At 34.3% G+C, this 20,993-nt stretch overlaps 3 protein-coding genes across 12 annotated transcripts; 1 reads left to right on the top strand and 2 right to left on the bottom strand.

Moving 5' to 3' along the window:
- Positions 1 to 174: 174 nt before the first annotated feature.
- Positions 175 to 9,130, top strand: LOC110809676 (Pseudouridine synthase family protein). 3 transcript variants are annotated; one of them, XM_088206473.1, is made up of 21 exons: positions 175 to 371; positions 734 to 812; positions 932 to 1,132; positions 1,427 to 1,641; positions 2,068 to 2,140; positions 2,441 to 2,497; positions 3,138 to 3,217; positions 3,301 to 3,363; positions 3,472 to 3,559; positions 4,179 to 4,282; positions 4,432 to 4,534; positions 4,637 to 4,710; positions 6,254 to 6,318; positions 6,452 to 6,636; positions 6,880 to 6,947; positions 7,046 to 7,106; positions 7,322 to 7,359; positions 7,527 to 7,595; positions 7,704 to 8,007; positions 8,174 to 8,313; positions 8,811 to 9,130. In XM_088206473.1, exons 1-20 carry the CDS (start codon positions 190 to 192, stop codon positions 8,201 to 8,203), a joined length of 2,139 nt encoding a protein of 712 aa, XP_088062599.1. In that variant the 5' UTR covers positions 175 to 189; the 3' UTR covers positions 8,204 to 8,313; positions 8,811 to 9,130. The 3 variants fall into 3 exon arrangements, with proteins under 3 accessions (XP_088062599.1, XP_088062600.1, XP_088062601.1); XM_088206474.1 differs by lacking the exons at positions 8,174 to 8,313; positions 8,811 to 9,130 and having other exon boundaries at positions 7,327 to 7,359; positions 7,704 to 7,775; XM_088206475.1 differs by lacking the exons at positions 7,527 to 7,595; positions 7,704 to 8,007; positions 8,174 to 8,313; positions 8,811 to 9,130 and having other exon boundaries at positions 7,327 to 7,519.
- Positions 9,131 to 9,279: 149 nt separating this feature from the next.
- Positions 9,280 to 11,463, bottom strand: LOC110809692 (protein IQ-DOMAIN 19-like). Its single transcript, XM_022035581.2, has 3 exons — positions 10,644 to 11,463; positions 10,313 to 10,552; positions 9,280 to 10,230 (listed from the first exon to the last, which is right to left on the bottom strand). The coding sequence occupies exons 1-3, from the start codon at positions 11,004 to 11,006 to the stop codon at positions 9,601 to 9,603; spliced, it is 1,233 nt and encodes a 410-aa protein (XP_021891273.2). The 5' UTR covers positions 11,007 to 11,463; the 3' UTR covers positions 9,280 to 9,600.
- Positions 11,464 to 11,734: 271 nt separating this feature from the next.
- Positions 11,735 to 19,254, bottom strand: NEK2 (NIMA-related kinase 2). Of its 8 annotated transcripts, none has more exons than XM_088222438.1 (15): positions 19,015 to 19,254; positions 17,666 to 17,788; positions 17,393 to 17,459; positions 16,928 to 16,993; positions 16,171 to 16,217; positions 16,010 to 16,055; positions 15,774 to 15,854; positions 15,639 to 15,681; positions 15,505 to 15,554; positions 15,334 to 15,415; positions 15,195 to 15,244; positions 13,626 to 13,699; positions 13,328 to 13,379; positions 12,711 to 13,148; positions 11,735 to 12,613 (listed from the first exon to the last, which is right to left on the bottom strand). In XM_088222438.1, the coding sequence occupies exons 2-15, from the start codon at positions 17,749 to 17,751 to the stop codon at positions 11,942 to 11,944; spliced, it is 1,854 nt and encodes a 617-aa protein (XP_088078564.1). In that variant the 5' UTR covers positions 17,752 to 17,788; positions 19,015 to 19,254; the 3' UTR covers positions 11,735 to 11,941. The 8 variants fall into 8 exon arrangements, with proteins under 8 accessions (XP_088078564.1, XP_088078565.1, XP_088078566.1 ...); XM_088222439.1 differs by having other exon boundaries at positions 17,666 to 17,777; XM_088222440.1 differs by lacking the exon at positions 19,015 to 19,254 and adding an exon at positions 18,882 to 19,001.
- Positions 19,255 to 20,993: the final 1,739 nt, after the last annotated feature.

The following is a 20,993-nucleotide window of genomic DNA, read 5'->3' as shown; positions in this document are numbered from 1 at the left end:
CCGTCTGCTATCAAAACGGTGCCGTATAGGTAATGTTACATAAAACAAAATTTTGGAAAGAGAACGATGCACTTCAAATCAAACAGCCCAGCCCATTTACCGAAGTTGACTGGGTCAACGGAAGTCAACCGAACTAAACGGTGCGTATTGAAGCTATGCAAATTAACCGCTTTCTTCTCCCACTACGTAATGAGGCTTAACGCTGTGGCGTCGTGTTTCTCGGCTGTAAAACCCTACATCTGCAGCAACTATACGAGCATTGCCACTTCCATTAAAACTCTAACGGCAATGACAACCATAGAAGAATCTGATGTGGGAATCTCCTGCTTCATCTCCCAGCTCCCTGGATTTCGTGGCGTTCTCAAACAAAGGTCCTTAAGATAAACCCTGCACACATTTATCCACATGCATATCACTCAAACACACAAATTATAGCATTTCTAGACGCTAATTGGATTCGGAAGAGTGTAATTCGAAGTTTTGGGTATTGGGTTTGAGAAAATGTGGATTCTTTATCCGGGTTATGAGATTGTGCTACAGTCTTTACTTTTATTTGGTGTTGTATATATCCTGGGTGTTGTTTAGTCCTTATTTAGTGGAATCAAGATTGAGTGTGGATATTTTCTGTGTGTGTTTTGTTGGATTGTTATTTGATACTGTTCTCTTGATTATTTTGGTTCATTTTAATGATTTCTTGGGTAACAATTGGACTCTGGTTCTGAGACTTCTTTAGGTACTCTGACTTTATTGTGAATGAAGTGGATACCGATGGAAATGTTGTTCATTTGACTTGTCTGGATGCTCCTTTAGAGGTAGGTAACTTATTTTCTCTTGTGGAAAATTTATCTTTAAGTTCAGTCTCTATTTTCCTTTATATGTGCATGAATGCATATCTGTTTATATGATTTTTGCTAATTTTGGGTCCACACAGAGTGTGAAGGAGGAAGAGCGAACAAAAAAATCTGATCAGATAAGCAAAAGCTATGATTCTGAAGTTGAATCATTTAGAGCACTTGCCGGTGATGCTGATGCTGAGCTATTGGAAGCTTTAATTAATCAAATCACTTCGAGCACCGAAAATGACATTTCACCTGTTGTTCTTAATCCAAGTTGTGATAAGTCCCATAGAACGGTAATGATAGGGTGAATCCTTGTAATTCGATGCTGGCGAGTCTTGTAATTGAGGTTTGGTTGAGTAGAATTCAGGATGGGATGAATCTAATAATAATAATAATAATCACAAAATTAGGAATTGTATTGAAATTTGAGAACTGAGGACTGAGATGATTGATCCCACCTTGGTTGGGTGGGTTTCTTTTGGCTCTATGGTTTTTAGTTCTAGGTTCACTTCAAACCTCAATTGCTAACCTCAACTTCCTTCACAATTTTTTTCTTTCAATTGATTGATTGGTGTTTCATTTTTCAGGCAGTGCATAATTTCTTTAAGGAGAACTTCAAATTCCTAGTAACTGATACAGTTGATGGGCCTGACTCTTTATCAAAGTGCATTCGGGTGAGATTAAACTCTGGTGGGCAAAATAACAGGGGTAGAAATTCCAAGAAACGGAAAGAGAGAGGTGATAAACCTTTTGATAGCAGAGGTTCAGAAAATTGGCCAGAGCATCTAGGAAAGTTCCTTAGGTAATTAATATATGTGAGGTGGCTGATGCTTCTCATTCTGCAAAATCATGCAGCCGGATTACATGTTCTTTCAGTCAGATTTCCAAACAAATACAAAGATGTTGCAATTGAAATGATACTTTCTTTTTTGGCTTTAAAAGTAAAACATCTTCATCAGAAGTTTGAAATGCTACTTATGTTTTGTGTGAAAAGCAAAATCATTAATGTGTTAATTGAAAACATCTCTAAGGGAAATGTAGATTGGCATGTAGTTAGGTTTAAAACAAGTTATCTTCATACTAAATTGACTTGTTGGCTTTTTACCATGCGTTATCTCCTGTGTCAGGTTGGCCGTGAGGCACACCCTTAATTGATTATTCATAGTGTGAAGTTTACTTCGACTTGAACAACATCTGAAAGTTTCTGCAAATATATATAAATATTCAGGTTTCATCTTTATAAGGAGAACAAGGACACACAAGAAGCCTTAAAATTGATTGGAAAGATGCTGGGAATACAGGTACATCATATTCGTTCATATTTACTATGCTCTTTCCATGATCTGCACGCTCTTGTAACTAAAAGAAGTAAAATTAGGCCTGTGGCCTCATTCTTCCAGAATAGGTGGGTTGCCACATCTTGCAGTTGAACAATAGCTGCTAAGGATCTGGAAGTGGTTTTTTGCTTTTTCCTTCGTTCTTTCTTCTCCTTCTTTTTTGGCCAGGCCCTGGCAGGCGTTATAAATTCTATAATTGATATATACAACAGCCTCCTAATCATGCTCTTTGATTTGTTATCCTTGAATTTTTTTATTTGACAGCCAAGGTCATTTGGTTTTGCGGGGACCAAAGATAAACGCTCTGTTTCCACACAACGAGTAAGTTGGTCTCTCTATTTCTTTTGTCGCGTGTCTTGAATGTTGTCTTGACAATTATATTCTGTCTATTCCTATCCCTTTTTTTCCATACGTGTATATTGCTGTCTCTAACTTGTAACTAAATGCTCATTCAGGAGGTTAAGCTCACCCAAATAAAAAAATTGGATAATCTTGTTTTACGTGGTTGCACCCACAATGTTTTTGAACATTCAAATGCTTCTGACCTGTTACTAAATGTAGAGCAAAAGTTTGAAGGTTGATAAAAATTATCCAGTGCAGTTGAGTCCAATAGTGTTAATTTTTATATGCGTCAAATTAAGTCTAAACTCCAAAAAAAGGATATTTTGAAGAGCTTAAGAACTTTGCATTTTGAGTTGGTGGTTCTTATTCAGGGAGATGTCTTTATTAGGTTTTTTCTGTACTAGAAAAGGATAATAATCACTCCAATAAATTCCAGTTTGCTACTTGAATAACCAAATAAATGGTGTTACTTAAATCCGAATATCAATACAGTAGCTCAACGCATGTTTTATTCAATTTCTTCCCAGATTTAGATGTTCCAAGTGTGATTTGATTTCACATCACTGTGAGTTGTTTATTTATTTGATGTTTCATTGGAGTATTTCTTTGTGGAGTCCAGGTGACTGTTTTCAAGCAGCAGGCCAGTAGATTAGCTGCACTTAATAAAAGGTTGATTGGTATCAAAGTGGGTGACTTCTGGTGAGGTCAATGAATTTGAGCTCTCTACTCTCCTGTCAATTTACTCTGTGGTGTATGCATTTTTATGGCTTTTTTTTGTCCAGCAATGTCAAGGAAGAACTACTTCTTGGACAGCTTTTAGGAAATAGATTTACAATCACATTACGGTGAGAATACTGTCAGATATTCTAATTTCATATTTCTCTTAGTTTTGATTAGGCTCCTTGTTGTCCAATCTTTCATGGTATTTACTCACTTCAGTTGCGTCTCCTCAGGGGAGTTGTTGCAGATTCTGAAGATACTATAAAAGCATCTGTAGATTCCTTAGGGAGGGAGGGGTTCGTCAACTACTTTGGTTTACAAGTATTTCCTTGATTCTCTTTCTTCCTGTGGTCTTCTTTTTCCTCCTTTTCCTGTTATGACTGACTGGAAGATTGATTTGTAGCTAAGATGATCCATTGTAAACTTTTTGTCGTGTCCCAATAGTTTTTTTTTTTTGAAATCATAACTGTTGTAAAAAATGGTTTATATTTGCAGCTTCACAGCTTAAAAATGTAAACTGTTTTGTAAGTGAACAAGTTGTTTATTCTGTTTGGGCCTGTTCTGCTTGTGAGAGCACTTTAAAAGATTCCTTAGAAGATTATATGATAATTTTTTGGCTATATAACTGAATAAAAAAATAAATAAACCTCTTTTCTACATTGCCAAATGTATCAATAGTTTCATGTAGATGCTAGGGAGAGTACATGCTGGGAATATACTTCTTCTAAGATGAGTGCTAAAATCCCCATTATAGGTACAAGAGTAGAGAAGCTTGAGAGCTCTATTGCAATGGGTATACTCCACTTTTTTTTATAGAAATAAGAGCAAGTTCAAGCAATTATTGTGACGGGCCCTTTAATGAAACATATTATCTCATCTTTGCCTATACTCCATGTATTAACCATCCTTTTAACTTTGTAAAACCATTATGATTTTTTAGCGTTTTGGGAGTGGCTTCATTCCAACTCACCTTGTTGGAGCTGCATTACTTAGAGGAGAATGGAAAACTGCTGTCAGCATGATTCTCGATCCAAGAGAAGGGGATATCCTTTTACTGTTACTGTATTTTTTCTTAGAAGAATGTTTTTACATGTCACTGGTTCCTTTTGTACTATTATATTTTGTTAAGGCCTCTCTAAGACACTACAACAAGAACAAGCGACAGTTTTCCTTGACTTGGGTCTTTAAATACAAAAAAATGCAATAAATAAAGCACGAGAATATTATAAGGAAACTGGTGATATTGATGGCACGCTCAAGCAATTACCTTCCCACCTAGTTGCTGAAAAAGCTATAGTAAGTTTTATGTTATGATTGGTGATAGTATCTGTATTCTTCATGTCTGTTTTTATATGAGAATAATTTTCTTGGCATATCATAAAAATTACTTTTTAACAGCTGCAGTGTCTGAAGAAATGTCCTGGAAACTATTTGCAGGCCCTGAAGGCTATACCTAGGACTTTGAGAATGATGTAAGCAATTGTCCTTGAATATTAGTGCACATTTTGAGGAGAATAGCTTGTCTTTGAGAGAAATGTGCTGATATTTTAAATCTTTGATTGCTATACTTGTGGCTATATTTATTATTATGTTTCGGATGCTCGTAAGTGGAGATGTAGGTTCACATTCTTATTTCCATTAGTTATACATCATAGGCATCTGTCATAATTTATTTAAAATTTAACAAAGTATTTCTTCAGACAAGGACTGACTTGTTAAAAAGACCAGCATGTGTAAACTGATTATCCTTGATGTGTCTTGAAAGCAACATTCTTATACAGATAACTAGAATGTTATTGACCAGTTTAATTATAGGGTAACAGTTTAGTTATAGATGTCTTTTTAAGGTCATAATTCATTGAAGATTCTAACAAAAATATTTCTTGGACATGGACTGACTTGTTAAGATAACTGGAAAAGCATGTGTAAACTAAGTACCCTGAATGTGTTTCAAAAAGAACATGCTTATGTAGATATTTAGTCTGTTATTAGTCAGTTTAGTTATAGGCAAGTGTTTAGGTCAATTAAATATTATTGAGATGCATGGCTAGCATTATACTTTTTAAGAGCCAAATGAAGATTTGACATGGCAACTGACTCAGTCCACATGTATAAGAATTGAGTCATCCGGACTGGTCTTGTTCCAGGACTACTTTAGGGGTTATGAACAGCCTAACCTGACCATAGAGTTCCCGGGACTAGGAATTTGAGGAACCAGGCACTAGAGTTGTGGATTGGATTGCACTGAATCAAGAGTGATGGTGCTGGACTTGACTCAAGGTTTGCAGCCCGGGCTGCTCTAAATCTCACCTTTTTGCACTTTTTTATACAAAGCACCCTTCTCTAAATACTTTTGAAATTGCTTGTTCTCAATATAAAACACAAATATCTGCAGTTCTCTTATATATATTGAGAACGAGTTTATCTTCTACACATTGTATCATTTAATCATTGATAAAATGAGGTATTTTTGAATACTTATTCTTTTGAAATTTTAGAATTTCTAAATTATAATTGTATTAACAGAAAATGTAAAATGATCTGGACTATACTGGACTTAGTTCAGGACCATTTATATGAGCCCATAGCTCGGTCTAATTCATCCTTTTCAACATTTGGACCAGAACAGATTAGTTTACAGTCTCTATGTGAAGTGGATCAGTTTAGGACCATTTATGTGATCCCATTTTTCCAGTCTGATTCATCCTCTCTCCAAAAATTTGGACAAGAGCAGATTAATTTTCTGTCTTTAAGTAAACCGGGACCATCTTTGGACTGGAGAATCAGATCACAACAGGCCTGGAAAAAACTATACGGAAATAATACCATTACACTCTCTGCTGCTGTCCCTCCGCTTACCAAAAAGTGAAATTAGAGCCTGTTTACCTCATTGAAGAGAGTCTATCTTTCAAGGGGAAAAAAAACACAGCACAGAGATAAATAGTTCTGAACTATTAGCATCGTATGTTATCTTTAGTAGGGGAAAATCTTGTGTTGATATTGACTATTATGCAGGTATGTACATAGCTATCAGAGCTATTTATGGAACCATGCAGCAAGTAAGAGGGTGCAAAAATATGGTATGTTCTTAATAGTTTTTATAGTTGCTGGTTTTTCCTATCTGCATTATTGTATAAAACTATTTGTATTTAATACTTGACCACAACTGCTAGCTGACTATGTAAATTGGTTTTGTTATTTATCTTGGGGCAGGAAACAGCCAAGTCGTGTTAGGAGATTTGGTATACTGTAAGAATAATAACTCCCAATGGGTGACTGGAGGTTTTGCTTCTGAAAGAGAAAATGAAAACTGCACCAAGGTTTCTGACTCTAGTCCAGTAGATGAGATATCTGAAATGGATGAAGATCCTCCTGAAGAAAAAAAGAACCTTGTCAAGGTTTGGTGGTTTTATTAAACCTGATCCAATACAGATGCTTCTAATAGTGCATGGGCATTAATATGGATTTGTGGTTTCTATAAAAAAAATATGTTGATGAATCTAAAAAAAATTAGTATGCATTGCTTGTTAATTAAATTCTGAAGTTGTAATTTGTTGATCTGCAAATTCTGTAGTGTGCTTTTTCATACTGTTTATCAATATAAGATTGAGAATTTCAGCATGGTATCTATCAACTGCCAGGTTCTAACTGAAGAAGATATCCATGCTGGAACTTATACTGCTGATGATGTTGTCCTCCCATTGCCTGGGTGAGAGAATGCCAATAAATCTTGCTCAATATAGTTTAGATAGAACATTTTTGTATTTTTACTTCTTTTCTAACTTTGTTATTTCATTTCTTTTGTAGTTCTAGAGTGATATATCCATCAAATGATATTACCGGAGTTTATCATGATTTGGCAAAGAAGGTTTGCCCACCTTGTGGACTCTAAAAACTCTTTTCTGTGGTTTCCTTTCTGTTCTAATTCTAGAGTGATTTGTTCCTCAAATGATTTTTGCTAAAGTTTCTAGTTCTAGACTTTGAGGTCTCTTTTTCTACTTGATGCTTATTTTTCTTATGCAACATTTTTTGCTTATGATTTTGCTTCATCCGGATTAATGATATTTTATTTCTTTTGTTCAGGACAGCATCAACTTGACTGAGAGTGTCCATAATGTCAAGTACTTCAAACTGTTCCTGAAACTTTCACTTCATGACCCATTTTCCTATTCCCAACCTTCTTCATTTACTCTTCTTTTTTGACAAATTCATCCAATCTCTTTCTGTTTTATATGCGTGGATATTCTTTATTTTGTTCTAATAGAAGCTAAACACATTCTTTCCTTAGGGAATTTTCAATAACCTGTATGACTGGAAATTATAGGCGGGTTTTCCAGAAGCCAATTGACTTCGAGTGGTATGCATGCATATATTTTTTCTAGGATCTTTGTTTTGCCTTCTTTGTTGGAGTATATATTCAAAAAATTCTGTTCACTGATTTGCTGGTCTTTTTCCTTTATTGCAGGGAACTGCTCAAATATACTGATGCTAATGTGCCATTGGCAGAGACGGATTTGGACAAAATAACGAAGGCCAAACCCGTGGAGATAGTTAAAGATGAGGAACCTGTGGATGGAAATGAGGACAGTCATAAAATTGATTGTGTTAATGAACAAGAGGGTGAAAGAGAAGTTGGATCTCGAAAAACTGAATCTGTTGATTCCTCTAATTCTGCGGCTACCCAGATGGCTCTCAAGTTAGGGTTTACTCTTCCAGCTTCATGTTATGCAACGATGGCCATAAGGGAGCTGCTGAAAACATCAACATCAGTATGTATAATATGCCTAAACCTATATAAACTTAAATAGAACTTAAGCTGCAGAAAATAACTTGCCTGCAGGCTTCATTTCTACTGATGAGGTATAACAAAAGATTTTCAGTGTTCTATTACAATTTAAATGGCAGTTATTTACCTTGAATTTGTTACATGTGCAGGTAGCATTCCACAAGACATTGAATCCGTAAACAAGTTGCAACTTGTGGAGATTTATATTCGCGGAAAACAGGCAAATGCCTTTTGTGTTGGGACTAAAATTTCTAATTTATGAATTGAGGACGAGGAATGGTCTGAAAAGGTCAGTCTTCGACACATTTAACTCCTAATCTGCTAAGAACAAGTGCTACATCTGGATCTTCTTCGTACATTTTTACCAATTCCAACTTCTTTTCACTTGCCAAAGTCGCATATAGCTTTCACATTTTGTTATATGGAACCTACCCACACTATATTAAACTTAGGTTTCCTATGCTTTAATGTGGGACCTCAGGTCATATCTCGCTCAAGCCAGTTTATAAGACACTGAGCCTACTATATCCGCTTTATCATTTTGAGGGTTAACTTGTTTATCGCTATGTTATATTTAGTTTAAACATATTCATATTCTCATTCGATTTTTGAACTATACTCAACGTCGTTAAACTCTTAATAAGTGAAACATTTAGTTCTAAACTGAAGTTTAATCGGTTTAGAAGCCCCCTTAGAGGAAGCTGGTCCTGCTGTTACATCTTCTGTTGGGTGCTAAGAAGTACTATTCTGTTAACCTGTCCAACTTGTGTTTTGGTCAATGTGCAGGTTATTTTTTGTTTTTTCCTAGATGAGTATCCAGAGTTGCTTGCTGGGGAAGGAAGGGAAGAAGGATGTCATCATCTCCAGTTTGGTAGATATTTATCATTTTGTTCTAAAAATTTCGTAAATCTATAAAAGTTACTTTCTTTTTGGTCCAACAAAAATAGAACTCATTCAAACTTAAATTAAGTAACTTTCTAGTAGAGTTTAGGTATGAGTAGAGTAAATTAATTATTTGTGCAATTTATTCGAATTCGTTGCTTTGTTCAACTAGAACAATATGAACATTTCAAAGGGAATTGAAATTATGAACATTTCAGGATTTATTTGGAGTTGAATGTTTTCATTATGTTATGATTGAATTTCCATTTACACAAAATACATTTAGTTAAAGGAGATGACATTCATATAGTTTATTTTGACAGTATTATAAGTAAGAAATAAAAGAACAAAATCAAAGTAATAGAAGTATCAGTTGAATAATGAATTTATAATTTTTATTCATGGTTCTGTTTGAAAAAAATGTAAATAACTACATTTTCATAATACAAAACATCAATTGAAGGTATTTTCTTATATGATACCTTTAAAGATGTGTATATATGTGTATATATATGTATATATTCGTTTTCATGACCACTTGATTTTTTTGTTTAACTGATCTAATAAAGTTATGGTTAAATTTTATTTTTACTGAAATTAACTACAAACCAGCTTCACATTTTTCTTTTTCCAATCCAAAGCTTCAAATTGAAGCTCTTACTATGAAAGCACCATCACCAATCTGGCTTATAATTTAACTTACTGAATAAGCAAGAAGTTTCTTGGAGAAGTCCGAATCATCTGTTGCGCTGCCTGTGTTCAACTCGTTGTCATTTAATGATCTTGTTGCTTGATAAAGTTCCATAAACCAAGGATCATGGCCTCCATAACCATAATCAAAGCGCTTTGAGTATGAAGAAGAAAACTGATACTTACAACCATTACTATCTACCAAGCCATTATTTCTTGATTCATCCAGGGGAGATGTCTGCTTGTTCTTCTGCTTCATATTCCATCTGGGTCGCTGCTTTGGTTCGCTTTGTGATCTAACTTTAGCCCTTGAGGATGTTGTGTTAGCCATATAATGTGGCCGGAACTGGAAATCAGTTGTATTTGATAAAGGGTTTATTGGATAATCTGGTTGCTGGTAAGTGAAAGATGCTCTTGCTGGAATTGGCTTTGACATGTTATGATAGCCTTGGTAAGCACTGTTTCCTGCTATGCCAAGATCTCTTAATTGATCTTCTTGAATTCTAAATGAAAATTCTCCAGAAGATGATCTTGCGATTTCGTTGTCTCTTCTTCTAATCTTTGGATGATTCCAATTGTTCTGTTTGCTCTTCAATTCTTCTGGTTCTTCATAAAGACCCACACCAATATCTTGCTGTAGAAAGCGAAGGAGACTGTATATTAGCCATATATGGTAGATTATGTGAGGATATTGCAGAGCAAAAGGTTTTACATACCATTTGGGTTTTGTTGATTTGGGTGTGAAGAGGGAATTCTGCATGTCTTAATGACAGGCTTTTGGCAACAAGTTGGGATTCTTCAGTCATCTGGATTCTCTGAAACCGAGCTCGAACTTGTATTGCCATTAATGCATGCATTCGTCGAAGAGTTGCAGTAGTTTGCTTCCTTACCAGGTGACCTCTTACGAGTGCTTGTAATTTCACCAGACCCTTCAAAGCCCATAAGGCTTTTCTTGCCTACAATCCCATCAATATAGATCAAATGAGAGACTGTTATTATAATTTCGTAACAAAACTAAATAGACGAAAAGGTTTTGAATTTATATACTAAATGAGAACGAAAGGCGGCTTGTATTTTCGTAGCAGCTGCATCTTGAATTGCTCTGCTAACACCATATTTTGTTGAAAATTTCAGGGTTTTTGTGTTGTTCAGATGTTTTTTTTCGAGCTGTGAATTGACATGTTTAACAACTGGGGAAGCATTAATTGAATCAGAAGACTTCGAACTCTTGTTAACTCTTTCTTCACTTGCTGATCTTCGAAAGCTCCATCGATGTCTAGAAGGAGTTGCTGGAAAAGATGGAGCTGAGATTGACTTACTTTCTTCTGATGAAGAAATATATTTATTCTTTCCTTTCTCTTCTCTCTTGCCTAACAATAGCTTGATCATCCATTTACTCGCCTTTCCCATATCTAACTTAAGCCCAAGACCACCAGCACTCCGGATTTAGGCTACCCAGACAAACGCATAGATCAGAACAATCGAATCACGTAAACTGTATATGTTCTCTGTGTCCATAGACTATTGTAAGACTCTGCTAAGTTTTCCAATTTATACATTTGAACTTCTGTTGGTGTCTTGTTGACTCAACTTTCTAAAAATTTCGAGGCTTGACTTTTTAAATCAAGTGGGTTTATGTTTTTTTCTGTCACTATCTATTCTCTACGGCCTGCAGAAACCTCCCTCATTATGCCATTTGCAGCTCTTAACTTGTCAAGATTAATCTTGAATTGATGGAGCTTTCTTAACCGTCCATTTTTTTGGTTTATTTTTAAAGATTCTCCTTCATTTGATGGAGCTCTCCAACCTTCCATCCTTTTTGTTCCTTTGCATTGTAGATTCATGAGATTCTTGCAAAACCCATGTTCAGAATTAAATTCTGATAGAAGATTTATGAGATTGTTGCAAAACACATATTCATAGTTAAAATTTTAATCCAAATCACGAGTTAACTTTGATATAATCATTAAATGAGTGTAAATACGAAAGACAAATCTTTTAAATGCCAAAATTACGGCAATTTTTACTTTATTATCATATATTTCATGATAAACAAAATTTGAATTACAAGTTCGTGGTATAATCATCAAATTTCTTTGTTATCGTATTCATCTAGAGAAAAAAAACAGGTAAAATCATATCTAAATGTTACCTCAATAAAATATATCAAGACTCATGGCACATAAAAAGATTGATTACAACCTATAAGTCAGCATTCGCTAAGTGATTACTGTCTCTTGACATAAATCGTGTTAAAGAAAAAACGAAAAAACCGATATATCAGACTCTAGAAAATTGGTACAACAACTAAGGATATGATACAAATGGAAAGTGGTTGGCTTTTCTCAATCTTCAGGCTTGACAGTATTCTCTTTGAAGCTCTTAGTCAACCAAATGGCAGTTTCCCTTGGGGAGACCTTACCTGGTCCAAATGGTTTTAGTAGCACATTGAGTTCTTCATACCTTTCCTGCTGCAGCAATCTTGCACTGAACTCAAGCAAACCCTCCAAAGCTTCAGCTCGTTGCTGGTACGATGATGTGTCAAATCTTCGTTGACGTGTGTCTGATGAGGTACGGCTTGATGCCCCAGCAGTTGCATTTTGATCAGAGCAATCACTTCCATTTTCCCTGTCTGCTTTGAACACGCTACGCTGAATTCCCTGCCATGCATCGGAGAACCTGGGCTTCGAAAAAGCTCTGTCACATGTTTGAACAGTGCATTTGTCTTTTGTGATTGAACAATCGTGTGATATTGGTGAACCATTAGAGCCCTGTGCAGAGATTGATGAGGTTCTGCGTGCCGTAATGAAGGCTTCTTCATACGAAGCTAATGGGAATTCTGCTATCTTGTCAATTCGAGGAGCGTTGACAGAAACATCTGGAGATTTTATATGGTGAAGGATACCAATATTAGGCCTGTAGGAGGTTTGCTTGATTGCAGTTCTTGTTGCCAATGGTAAAGATGCACGACGAGTAGTGGGAACAGAATTTTTAGTCGGAATACGTGACACAGCAAACTGCAAATATAGCAAAATGACCTTTCAGACTTGCTTTGTGTGTTATGAACATGTATGACAAAAAAAACAATAAAAAAAATCTTCTTCTGACTGTTACCAAGTCACGGTTTTTAGCATTCTCTGTCTGTTTCTTAGGAGTGGCTGAAACCTTGGCAGGAACTCTTCCTGAGGACTTGGCGAAATTTGAAGCTTTGGAAGCAATGGCCTTACAAATAACTGTCCCTTCATGGCTGCTCTCAATCGACAAATCTGATAACTTTCTGTTCAGATAACTTGGGATCTCACGGCGGATCCCTTTGGTTGAAGATATAGAATCTAGCTCAGCACCAGATATACTCGGATTTAAAGTCCTGTCATTGCTGTGGGAATGCCGCTTCTCTCTGTAAGCTGACAAAGGCTCCGAAAATCTAGTTTTCTTTATGTTTTTTGATTCAGACCACTGGACTGGTAAGGTGTTGCGTCTCGGGTTATTGATTTTGAGATGAATCTTGAGGAGATAGGCCTGAAGGTGCGGATGCCGAAGTAACTCTTCAGCCTGCCATAATACACCTCGAATTAGAAGAACTATCTAAATAATATGAGTAATTATAGCAGATATAGCTATAATATTACAGCAGGATTGAAACTTATGTAATCAACTCCACAGATCATCTTGCATGGTGGAAGATAAAATTTTTTATTACAATACATAGATTGGAGAAAGATTATACATACACTTGGTCTAAGTTCTGGGTTCTTCCGCAACATGCTTTTAACGAGACCTCGACTGAAAATAAAATCAAGTAAAATCATTAGCCCGACAGTTTCCATTACTTGAACATAGAGAACTATAAAAGGGGTAAAATTCATGAGGGATTCGAGCAGGAACATAAACCAATAAAATTCATGAAGGATTTAAGTATGAACATAAACCGATAAGCTGAATCAGTAAGTTAACATTGCACTAGAAGAAGTATCGTCTTGTTTCTAGTGCATAGCTGAATCAATTTTACAATCCAAGCAAATAACTTACAAGGCACCGGAATATTTTGTTGGAAGGGGAGCCACTATTGATTTGTTTATTTTGTTTATCAGTGCTTGCATATCCTGCTCAAATGACGAAAAAGGTAAGAAGAGTAGAAATAAAACCAAAGATCATAAAAATGATAAACATTCTCAAGAAAGATCAAACATAGCCGGACAAGATATGGAAAAATCTTTTATGATTAATCATACTGAATGATTTGGCCGCACAAGAAAGAGTATCAATAGATGAAATATTCAAACACAGTATAATCACCCTTTTGCTAGTATTTTGTTATATGCATGAGATATCACTTCATGATAATACTTGCTTTTCAACACAACCAACAAATGTACCTAACCATGATCAAGAATGAATTCTGGTTTGAGAACTTCCATAATACTGCCGAGAGCTTATTTAATACTGAATTTATTTAAAAAAGACAACTTTGTTGTAGTTATTTTACATTTTAAGGCACCGTAAGAAACAAATATCCCAGTTCCATATCAGAAACATAATGCTCAATATTGCAGGAGACTCTGGGAAGCAAAAGTGCCTCCTCGTGTATCATTTTTTGCATAGGAGGCAAGTAGAGAATGCATCATAACTATTAACAACTTGGGGAAACGGAGAAAGATTTTGGTAAATACTTGTTTCTTTTGCAAGAGGGCAGAGGAGAGTTGTAATCATATTTTGCTTTAGTTTCCAATGGTGTATCAGCTGTGGGTTATGGTGTATGGGTTGTTAGGCATCAGTTAGGAGATGCCTGGATCTGTAAGAAATGAGATTTGAGCATAGATGGGCATTAGAGAGAGGAGTAAAATAGCAGAATTAATACCAGTTAATATAATATGGACAGTGTGGAACGAGAGGAACAAAAGGGTTTCTGAAAGAGTCGATGATGTGAATGCTTTTAACATACTTAAGAATAGATGGTTCTACACTTTGATTTTTTGTTATTAGGTCATACTCTAATAAGTTCGTTGGAGGATTTAGGGGACCTAAATAATAAATTGACTTGTAAATATTTTTGTACAAGGGCTGACACCAGCTTGGTACTCATTAATACCAGATTCTATACTTTTATTTCAAAAAAAAAAGAACCATAATGCAATTGACCAAACAAAGTTGTGCATGCTTGTGAACAGCTAAATTGCTTAGTGGCATAACCCTCAATGGCCATACTGGGAAAACTTCCCAGCTTCAAAGTCAAACTAATAGGTCGAGAAAACCTGGCCATATCGAAGCTATAAAACGCAACTTCTTACCATCAGGAACAAGCTTCATGAAAACATTAAATCGTCTAACTTCAGTCACATGATTTACTTGGCAACCAATTTTGACAATAAAAGTAGACTAGATGCTACATGTTCATTTTTAGTTCTCAAAGCTGTTTGATCTCAGCCAAACAGAAAATTAGGAGATCATTTGAGACGCTACCATTTTTCAGCACAAAAAATCAATCCATGGCAACTGTCAACTGCCTAGACCTAATGCAATGAACTCAAAAACATTAATAAGGAAAGAATTCCGAATTCCCAACAAAGCAAATGATATTAAAAAAAAGGAAACACTTACGAAAGCTTTAAAGGCGGGTTTAAGAGAAGTCATTTCATATATACAGCATCCTGGATAACATATTTCTTAACATTAATAAGATAGAACAATTACTCCCATGGTGAAATAACTTCTGCACGTAAACAAACGCTTCTCTTACCCAAAGACCAAATATCTGACTTAGAACCATAAGGTATATCAGCTAGAAGCTCTGGACACATATAACTGGGAGTTCCAACAACCTGTATTAGGAAGTAATTCTCACAGATGATAATAAGAAGCAAAAACATAAAGCTGGAAGCCTGTCTTATTTAGAGAACGAGCTACTCACAGAGGACGCAAGATCATCTGATGTCAAAATTTTTGCAAGTCCAAAATCGCCTGAAAAGGCATTGATTAAATATCAGTAGCAAACTGAAAACATCTCCAAATAGAGTTACCCGGGAAAAGAAATAAAAAACTCACCAAGGCGTATGTCTTGCTCCTTTGTCAAGAAAATATTCGAACACTGAATTAATCATGAAAGACTGTCAGTATGAATCAAGTAAAGCTTTTGGAATGAGCAATAATACCACTTGATACACAAAATGTCTCACCAACCTTGACATCTCGATGAAGAATATGATTAGCATGCAAATAATCAAGTGCCATCAGGAGTTGAACTAGCCACTTACAGAGCTTCTGTAAAGTATAGACATTAAGAATTTGAGTAAAGGATTCTCAAGCTTGCACCTTTGTAACCAAAAAAGGAAAAATTCAAGAAACCAAAGTAGAAAGAAAATCACTTAGCAGCACTAGGATAAATAGGGTCGAGACACCAAAATATATATACAAACCTCTTCAGGGAATAGAACACTATTGGCTTTCTTTATAGCTTCTGCCCTGTGTAAGAAAAAAAAAATACAGCAATGATGATTAAGGTATTGCAAGACTTTAAGTCCATTAGAATAAATCTGCTATTTCACAAACCCAAGATCACCGAAAAGAAAAAACTTACATGTCTCCTCCTTCACAATAACCTATAATAATGCATACATAGCAACCCTGAAAATAGAGGCATCAATATCAACTAAAGTAAGACCTTAAGCTATTAACCAGGGTCCTTAGGACGCAGTGAAATACGAGATGGGAAATGAAAATTAGAAAAAGAAAAAGAACTATCACTAACATCATGAAGATGTTCCTTAGAAAAGACCAGATGGTGTTTGGTGGTGTGAAGATCAAATGTGCTCGCAACTAATTTGGTACAAGAAAGTGGACAAACCTGTAGGCTGGTTTCTATGGCATGTAGATGAACAATTTTTGGTGGCTAAGAAATGCAGTTATTCAAGCCGCTTACAGGATTCAATTTTCAAACTCACATTAGTTATTCTTAATCAAGAGTAGAGACAAAAATGAGTGGGCATGGGAGAAAAGAAGAATCTACATTTGATGTTGTAAAGATTGAATATCTTTTAGACATCCTTTTGTGAAAACAGGCTGAAAATTTTATCAGTGAAGGCATTCAGCCATTCACACAAGATGAAAAGGAAAAAGAAAATTTTGCTCAATCAAAATCATATTTTTAAGCATACAAAATTAGTGATTGGCTGAAAATGCAAGGAAATAAAATTGCATATCACATTAACAAATGACACCAATGCTTATCAGGGACCAAAGAAGTACAGCACTTATGCTCATTCCGTAATAGGGGAAAGGGAAAAGAAAAAGATTCTGCAACCATAAAGAATGCAGAGACTAGAAGCCTTACATACCTTTTCAACCCAGGAATCTTTGTACTCCACAATAAAGGGATTTCGTATTTTTGAAATAAGCTCCATCTACATGAACCATTTAAAAGGTCAATTCACATAATCAAACCGTCGTGTATATCTATACCAGAAACATATCACAGGCTCAAGCAGCAGTTATATTAATTAAGTGTTCAAGATTTGATAAATATGCCATGGTAGTAATATATTATATTGGCTACTATGAACAGGAGGTACTGGTATGCTGTATATCTAACTTCTTTCGCCATTTTGGACAATGACTTTTCTTCTTTTCCTTTTAATCTTTCACTTAAATACATGAAACTTTGCAACCCGACCAAGGCCATAGAGATGTTGGATTCTAACTAGATCCTCATTTGGTCAATATGGAAATGCAACCTTAACAAGAGGGAAGGCCTAAAAGACATCATGAATAAATTGAAAGGAGCCATAATTAAGAACACCAACCTCCTGATGTGCTGACCTGCGAGACCTATCAGTCTGGCGAGCAAGACGAATTTTTTTCAGTACATACCTTAAGATGACAAAAAATTAGAGAAAGAGTCAGTGAAAGAAATAACCAGAAGATAAGTTCTATTCGTAAATTAAATTTTATTTCTTGTCACATATTTAAAAAATTGGATAAGCAAAAATAGATAAATTTAGTTTATTCAGTCTGAAAACGTGATATTGGATCATGAAATTCATTTAAGAAAAATCAAACGTGTAGCAGACTCTCACTTTTTCTTTTCATGCTTGTGCCTCACAAGAAGGGCTGAACCAAAAGATCCCTTCCCGATCTGCTCGAGTACCTCATAATGCTCCATTGGAGAAGCCTGATTACCTTCCTTGTCTATATGTAAACTGAAAATCATTAATCTTAAGTTCACATAACCAAAAAATTAATCCTGGAAAAGTACTCAAAACATTACCCTTGATAAAAGATTGACCCCAAAAAAAGAAGTAAGAATGGAAGGAAGCTGTGCTATCTGTGAAACTATTTGAGAAGTTCATATTTTTGTAAGGAAACAATATCTTTAATGTAAACCAAGAGAAAACATCGCAAGGTCATCAAAATATGACAAATCAAGGATAAAAACTAAACTACTGAGACCCTTTAAAATCCAAGGAAAAGGAAAAGGAAGAACAAGCCAAAGATTTGTAATGGATGAAAAAAGAAGTCTTTAACTTATAAATCACATTTTATCACCATATTTAAGGAAAGAAGTGTTAATTTGAAGTTAAATCTACAAACTAGCACCTTATCTAAAGAAGCAAGCTTTTCCATAGCAACAAAATATAATGTACTGAATAAATAAGTAAATAAAAAAATAAAACAAAAATGAAAGGAAGCTGTATCACATTGCAGGACTACAGAACTAACAAGCTGAAACAAATAATCAATAGAATAACTGAACTGATTCACAGTGTACCCAAAAGAAATGGAGTAAGCAATTGTGTAAAGAATAGAAATATCTCAAAAATCCTCCTGAAGAAGCATAAAAGATTTCAGTCGGCACATAAATTTTTCAACCCCTCTTTCAGTATGAATTTGTCTACGAAGGCAAGAAGCTTGATGCTTTACCTGCTATCCAAACTTGACAAATTCAATAGACCTGATTACTTGTATCAAACCCATTTGGTGAGAAAGCCAACGCCAATAACAAAAACCAAAAACCTCAAAACAAAAAAGCGAGCAAATGAGAGAGAGAGAGAGAGAGAGAGAGAGAGAGAGAGATTAGCATAAATATCTCAGCAGAGGAACAGTTATAGTCTTACAGACCACAAATTTCTCAACTTTAAAAGAAATGGGTACCTTGAATTTTTAGTCCAAGACAAGAAAAACATAAGAAGAAAAAGAATAAAATGGAATTGAAGATTGAGATACTGCATTGAGATTGAGATAATGCTCGAAGTGTTCACAGTAGAAAACTGAAAAATAATATTAAAAACCAACCGAGTGAATCCAAGATTAAAGCTTGAAAATGGCAAATGCAGCTCCAAGAAACAAAGAGGAAACGAAATCTACCCATTGAAAAAGGAACAGACTTTGAGCGTTGAAAAGAAAAAAAGGAAGAAAAAGAAATAACCTGAATAATGTGGTTTAAAGAGATGCAATTAGTGAAGTTGTTGATCCGAAGAGATCACAAGAGGGAGAGAAGAATGTAGGCTTCTACATTTGCAGGGAAAGCATAAAACGACAGCGTCGCAACAGTAGTAGTAGCAGCTGTAGAAGAGGAGGAAGCTGCTGCAGCTGTCTCTCCATTGGTGTTTGTCTTAGACTTCGGAGTGAGGAAAATGACAAACTGTTGAGAGAGAAAGAGAGATTTTATATAGATAGGACCACAGATTTATAGACCATTACAATAATTATAATAATAATAGTAAGCTCCTTAAAAAGAGAGATTATATATATATATATATAATACCATGACTTACAAGTAAACAACTACATGAATTCTTGCTTACCCACAAAAAAAAAAAAAAAAAAAAAAAACCCCCACACAAATTATTTAGAAAAATACAAACTTTCAATTTTATTTTAGTTAAGTATAATCCAAGTAAAGCTTCTCCTTTTCCTTTCATTATTTTTTTTTTTTTATGGGCATCCCTTAAAAATCCAATCTTTATAAATTCTCAAAATAAAAATCCAATCTTTATTTTTTTTTCCCTCATAAAAAACCCAACTTTTTCACTTATAAACCCCAAAAATCTTTGGTACAAATAGTTTTCTGGTCTTTTAGATGGCTGAAACAACAATATTATTGCTTATTGAAGTTTTTTTGGATAGTATATGTATATATATATATACACACACACACTATATATCTTTTGCTTTAATTTCCTTCTTTTTTTTTCATTTTAATGGTAAAAAAATAATTTTCAAAATTCAATTTTTATTTTAGAAAGATAGATATATCAATTGGGTCTTCCTTAAAATTTTAATTTTTATGAATAAATTAAAAAATAATTATTTTACAAAGATTATAGATTATATATTTTATATATATATATATTTAACCAAAATATGATATGCTTTAGAATTGGATTAGATGAAATGCATGAATATTTTTTTAAGCATTCAAAAAGGGGAAATAATTCAAACATTGAATTTTATTTCCCATAAAAACATTGAATTTGTTTATTATTATTATTATTATTATTATTATTATTTTTTACTTTGCAGCTTTTTCTTTTTCACTGTGGGTGTAAAAAGGAGTGAACTGAAGGTGGGTAAATTTGTCAGCTTTGTTTTGGGCTTTTTCACTATTTACTTATTTTTACTTTTAATTATTAGTTATTATTATTATTAATTTTTTCTTTTCTTAATATTATATATACATTTTTTTTAAATTAAAAAAATTAATTTTTATTCTTTTAATTCCAACCGAAATTAATTATTTACTACATGTAATATATATTTACTATTGTTTTTTTAAAGTTAACATATATATATCTCTCTCTCTTTTAAATTTGTATTTATTTATATTAATTTTAGTTTTATAATTATATATTTGTAATTTATTTTTAAATAAACTAATAATAAAAACACAATTTCAATTAATAAAGTCAAAATATCATTTTTTTTTTAATTCTAATTTTTCTTATTTGTTTTATATCGAATTTTTATTTATTCCATATCTTATCTTCAGTATATACTATACGTATATGTGTGTGTATGTATATATATATATTCTATATTTAGGAAAATTGAATAATAATAAAAAATAAAAAATAAAAGTTAAGACAGTCAAAAAGAAAGAAAGTGGGCCCCACCATCTACTTCCGTGGATCTACAAATTCCTACATCCAAACGCCTCCCTCAATCACAAGGCTAATTATCCGGCGCTTTTTGGTGTATCATCTGTAAATTGACTAAAATGCCCTTAGAGATCTCGTAATTTACCGAAATGGTACTCTCGTGGGTCCCACCTCTGCACGGCGTGGAATCCGCCGATCTCTTCCTATAAAAAAAATTTGAGGAAAATATAATTATATAAAATGATAGTTTTATTTGGATTAAAAAAATTTTATATAAAATTAATAAATGGGAATGAAGGAGAGATAT

The sequence above is a fragment of the Carica papaya genome, chromosome 6 (genome assembly GCF_054855325.1).
Source record: "Carica papaya isolate Zhongbai chromosome 6, ASM5485532v1, whole genome shotgun sequence".
Classification (NCBI taxonomy): domain Eukaryota; kingdom Viridiplantae; phylum Streptophyta; class Magnoliopsida; order Brassicales; family Caricaceae; genus Carica; species Carica papaya.
Note: the sequence above shows the minus strand (reverse complement) of the source record. Positions and strands in the feature narration are given on the sequence as shown.